At 50.1% G+C, this 6,000-nt stretch overlaps 1 protein-coding gene across 1 annotated transcript in view; it reads left to right on the forward strand.

Annotated features, from left to right (window-relative positions):
* LOC137318777 (zinc finger protein 850-like) overlaps positions 1-5,133 on the forward strand; it is a 33,242-nt gene extending 28,109 nt beyond the window's left edge. The window contains exon 2 of the mRNA XM_067981428.1: positions 2,610-5,133. Coding sequence (XP_067837529.1) covers positions 2,610-4,704 — 2,095 coding nt within the window. The 3' untranslated portion in view covers positions 4,705-5,133. The remainder of the gene's footprint in view (positions 1-2,609) is intronic.
* Positions 5,134-6,000: the final 867 nt, after the last annotated feature.

Genomic DNA, 6,000 nt, shown 5'->3' on the forward strand with positions numbered 1-6,000 from the left:
CCTCTCATATTCACCCTCTCACATTCGCCCTCTCACATTCGCCCTCTCACATTCACTCCCTCACATTCACTCTCTCACATTCACCCTCTCCCATTCACCCTCTCCCATTCGCCCTCTCCCATTCGCCCTCTCACATTCGCTCTCTCGCATTTTCACCCTCTCACATTCGCCCTCTCACATTCGCCCTCTCACATTCGCCCTCTCACATTCGCCCTCCCACTTTCGCTCTCTCACATTCGCTCTCTCACTTTCGCTCTCTCACATTCTCTCTCTCACTTTCGCTCTCTCACTTTCGCTCTCTCACTTTCGCTCTCCCACTTTCGCTCTCTCACATTCGCTCTCTCACTTTCGCTCTCTCACTTTCGCCCTCCCACTTTCGCTCTCTCACATTCGCTCTCTCACATTCGCTCTCTCGCATTCACCCTCTCACATTCACCCTCTCACATTCGCTCTCTCACATTCGCCCTCTCGCATTCACTCTCTCGCATTCACCCTCTCACATTCACCCTCTCACATTCGCCCTCTCCCATTCGCCCTCTCGCATTTTCACCCTCTCACATTCGCCCTCTCACATTCGCCCTCTCACATTCGCCCTCCCACTTTCGCTCTCTCACATTCGCTCTCTCACATTCGCTCTCTCACATTCGCCCTCCCACATTCACTCTCTCACATTCGCTCTCTCACATTCGCTCTCTCGCATTCACCCTCTCACATTCACCCTCTCACATTCGCTCTCTCACATTCGCCCTCTCGCATTCACTCTCTCGCATTCACCCTCTCACATTCACCCTCTCACATTCACCCTCTCACATTCGCCCTCTCCCATTCGCCCTCTCGCATTTTCACCCTCTCACATTCACTCTCTCACATTCACTCTCTCACATTCACTCTCTCACATTCACTCTCTCACATTCGCCCTCTCACATTCGCTCTCTCACATTCGCTCTCTCACTTTCGCTCTCTCACTTTCGCTCTCTCACATTCGCCCTCTCACATTCGCTCTCTCACTTTCGCTCTCTCACATTCCCTCTCTCACATTCACTCTCTCACATTCACCCTCTTGCATTTTCACCCTCTCGCACATTCACCCTCTCACATTCACTCTCTCACATTCACCCTCTCACATTCGCTCTCTCACTTTCGCTCTCTCACTTTCGCTCTCTCACATTCTCTCTCTCACTTTCGCTCTCCCACTTTCGCTCTCTCACTTTCGCTCTCTCACTTTCGCTCTCTCACTTTCGCTCTCTCACATTCCCTCTCTCGCATTCACTCTCTCGCATTCACTCTCTCGCATTCACCCTCTCGCATTCACCCTCTCACATTCACCCTCTCACATTCCCCCTCTCACATTCCCCCTCTCACATTCCCCCTCTCACATTCGCCCTCTCACATTCGCCCTCTCACATTCGCCCTCTCACATTCGCTCTCTCACATTCGCTCTCTCACATTCGCCCTCTCACATTCGCCCTCTCACATTCACTCTCTCGCATTCGCCCTCTCACATTCGCTCTCTCACATTCGCTCCCTCGCATTCACCCTCTCGCATTCACTCTCTCGCATTCACCCTCTCGCATTCACTCTCTCGCATTCGCCCTCTCTCATTCGCCCTCTCACATTCACCCTCTCTCATTCCCTCTCTCGCATTCACTCTCTCGCATTCACCCTCTCGCTTTCACCCTCTCGCATTCCCTCTCTCGCATTCCCTCTCTCGCATTCGCTCTCTCGCATTCGCTCTCTCGCATTCACCCTCTCGCATTCACCCTCTCCCATTCACCCTCTCCCATTCACCCTCTCCCATTCACCCTCTCACATTCACGCTCTCACATTCGCCCTCTCACATTCCCTCTCTCACATTCCCTCTCTCACATTCGCCCTCTCACATTCGCCCTCTCACATTCGCCCTCTCACATTCGCCCTCTCACATTCGCTCTCTCACATTCGCTCTCTCACATTCGCCCTCTCACATTCGCCCTCTCACATTCGCCCTCTCACATTCGCCCTCTCACATTCGCCCTCTCACATTCACCCTCTCACATTCCCTCTCTCACATTCGCCCTCTCACATTCGCCCTCTCACATTCGCCCTCTCACATTCACCCTCTCACATTCACCCTCTCACATTCACCCTCTCACATTCACTCTCTCACCCTTTCACTCATGGTTTAGGACCACTGAAAGATGATGCGATGGGTTTGGATTCCAGCACAGGGAGGAAGGAGAGTGCGCGGGATGGGGGATTTGCAGCTTTGAGGGAACAAGAGAGGAAAGCATGTTCTGTGGACACTAACATAGCCTGTTCTGAATTTCGATCCTGTATTTACAGTGATGACTTTTAAACCTCTTCATGTCAAGATCTGACAGAGTCATTCGCATCATCAGGACCTGAAATTCATCGGCCTTTGAATGTGGAAGGAGAAATGTTCGTCTGTTCTGTCTCTGGGAGAAGATTTCAAACACCCGAGTGAGAGTGTTCCAGTGCACTGACTGTGGAAAGAGCTTTAACCAGTGAAACAGCCTGAAAAAACATCGCACCATTCACAGCGGGGAGAAACCGTACACGTGTTCTGTGTGTGGACGAGGCTTCAACTGATCGTCCAACCTGGAGAGACACAAGGACACCCAGACCACGGAGAAACCGTGGAAATGTGGGGACTGTGGGAAGGGATTCAATTACCCGTCAGAGCTGGAAATTCATCGACGCAAACACACTGGGGAGAGGCCGTTCACCTGCTCCGTGTGTGGGAAGAGATTCGCTCGGTCATCCAACCTTCTGACACACCAGCGAGTTCACACAGGGGAGAGGCCGTTCACCTGCTCCGTATGTAAGAAGGGATTCACTCAGTTATGCAACCTTCTGTCACACCAGCGAGTTCACTCCGTTGAGAGACCTTTTAAATGCTCTGACTGTGAGAAGAGATTTAAACGCAGAATTGAACTGGTGACACACCAGCGAGTTCACACTGGGAAGAGGCCGTTCTCCTGCTCCGTGTGTAAGAAGAGATTCACTCAGTCATCCCACCTGCTGATACACCAGCGAGTTCACACTGGGGAGAGGCCGTTCTCCTGCTCCGTGTGTAAGAAGAGATTCACTCAGTCATCCCACCTGCTGATACACCAGCGAGTTCACACTGGGGGGAGGCCGTTCTCCTGCTCCGTGTGTCAGAAGAGATTCACTCAGTCATCCCACCTTCTGTCACACCAGCGAGTTCATACTGATGAGAGACCTTTTAAATGTTCTGACTGTGGGAAGAGGTTTAAAAGCAAAAGGAATCTGCTGACACACCAACGCGCTCACACTGGGGAGAGGCCGTTCACCTGCTCTGTGTGCGGGAAGGGATTCACTATTTCATCTGAACTGCTGTCGCACCAGCGATTTCACACTGGGGAGAGGCCTTTTAAATGTTCTGACTGTGGGAAGAGATTTAAAATCAGAAACGAATTGCTGACACATCGACGCACTCACACTGGGGAGAGGCCGTTCACCCGCTCTCAGTGTAAGAAGAGATTCACTCAGTCATCCACCCTGCTGACACACCAGCGAGTTCACTCTGAAGAGAGACCTTTTAAATGTTGTGACTGTAAGAAAAGCTTTAAAATCAGAAACGAATTGCTGACACATCGACGCACTCACACTGGGGAGAGGCCGTTCACCCGCTCTCAGTGTAAGAAGAGATTCACTCAGTCATCCACCCTGCTGACACACCAGCGAGTTCACTCTGAAGAGAGACCTTTTAAATGTTGTGACTGTAAGAAAAGCTTTAAAAGCAGAAACGAACTGCTGAGACATCGACGCACTCACACTGGGGAGAGACCGTTCACCTGCTCCGTGTGTAAGAAGAGATTCACTCGGTCATCCCACCTTCTGTCACACCAGCGGGCTCACACTGGGGAGAGGCCGTTCACCTGCTCCGTGTGTGGGAAGGGATTCACTCGGTCATCCCACCGACTGAGACATCAGCGGGTTCACACAGGGGAGAGACCTTTTAAATGTTCTGACTGTGAGAAGAGGTTTAAAAGCAAAGTTAATCTGCTGACACACGAACGCACTCACACTGGGGAGAGGCCGTTCACCTGCTCCGTGTTTGGGAAGAGATTCACTCGGTCATCCACCCTGCTGACACACCAGCGAGTTCACTCTGATGAGAGACCTTTTAAATGTTCTGACTGTGAGAAAAGCTTTAAAAGCAGAAACGAACTGCTGAGACATCGACGCACTCACACTGGGGAGAGACCATTCTGCTGCTCCGTGTGTAAGAAGAGATTCACTCGGTCATCCCATCTTCTGTCACACCAACGAGTTCACTCTGAAGAGAGACCTTTTAAATGTTCTGACTGTGAGAAGAGGTTTAAAAGCAGAAACGAACTGCTGAGACACCAACGCACTCACACTGGGGAGAGGCCGTTCATCTGCTCCGTGTGTGGGAAGAGATTCACTCGGTCATCCCACCTTCTGACACACCAGCGAGTTCACTCTGATGAGAGACCTTTTAAATGTTCTGACTGTGAGAAGAGGTTTAAAAGCAGAAACGAACTGCTGAGACACCAACGCACTCACACCGGGGAGAGGCCGTTCACCTGCTCCGTGTGTAAGAAGAGATTCAATCGGTCATCCCACCTTCTGACACACCAACGTACTCACCCTGGGAAGAGACCTTTAAATGTTCTGACTGTGAGAAGTGTTTTAAAAGCACAAATGATCTGCTGAAACACCAACACACTCACACTTGGGAGAGACTGTTCACCTGCTCCGTGTGTGGGAAGGGATTCACTCATTCATCCCACCTTCTGAGACATCAACTTGTTCACACTATTGAGTGACCTTTTAATTCACTGACTGTGAGAAGAGCTTTAAAAGCAGAAATGAACTGCTGACACATCAACTCGCACCCATTGGGGAGAGACTGTTCACCTGCTCCATGTGCTGGAAGGGATTCACTCAGTCATCACACATGCTGAGACACCAGCGAGTTCACATATGACTGCAGGGGTTGGATTCTGCTGTTAATCCCATCCAGGACTGAACCATGTTCATTCTGACAGTTGGGATTTGTTTCTGCTGATGTCAATAACCCCTATAACTGGGCTGGAGTTTAATATTCTGGATATCTGTTTATTAAATCCACTTTATTTTAAACCCTTGTTGTAGATTTTGGTCTTTCCCACCTGAGTGTTTAGCCTCACCTGACTGGAGCTCAGAAAGGACAATCTAGGGGGAGGTTCGTCTGGTGGGAACAGAACTTCAGCCTGGACACAGTCCTTCAGGGCCACACTGAGAAGGGCAAACGGCACTTTGGTCTTTCTCGTCTCTCTTCTCTGATAGCAAAGTCACCGTGCGGCATCCAGTCTAAAAATGACTGTGGTAATTATTCTATGGAGATTTAAACTGTTTGAGTGACAGTCCTGAGTCTACCATTTAAGGCAGGCGTTAACTCATTTAAAATATACCCGTTAAAAATAAATGAGTTAAAGTCTGCATTAAAATAGCAGAGGGAGGAGTTCACAGGAGCCTGTTAACTGCTGGTACAATTATACAACAGTCATTCGATCTCCAGATAAAGAAGGACCTGCAGTGTGTTTCCAGAATTCATGGTTTTATTGATGTGTGCGTGTTCGACACCAGGATCACTAAAAATACACAACCCGGACCATCCACAGGGTGGGGGCGATCCCGACAGTTACTCTGGGATCACTCCCACTGCGGAACTCCACCTCTGACCCTGCTGAAGGTTGCAGGCTCAGGGAGTGGGGCCTCCAGGAGTGGACTGCAAGAAAGCTGGGTTTCAGTATCCTGACAAATATATGCCGAGGAACCAGAGGAATCCTTACTAAGGAACCGTCTGGGATTTTACCTGTCAGTGAGGGTCTCGGGGTGAATGATTCCTTACTCCCAGAACTGTCTTACATTTAACCCAGATCGGATCAGGATGAATTCAGTTTACAGGAGAATTGGGACAAATATCACCCACAATCGAGGGAGACACATGCAGCCCTTAGAGAAGCT

The sequence above is a fragment of the Heptranchias perlo genome, unplaced genomic scaffold (genome assembly GCF_035084215.1).
Source record: "Heptranchias perlo isolate sHepPer1 unplaced genomic scaffold, sHepPer1.hap1 HAP1_SCAFFOLD_73, whole genome shotgun sequence".
NCBI classification, from domain to species: domain Eukaryota; kingdom Metazoa; phylum Chordata; class Chondrichthyes; order Hexanchiformes; family Hexanchidae; genus Heptranchias; species Heptranchias perlo.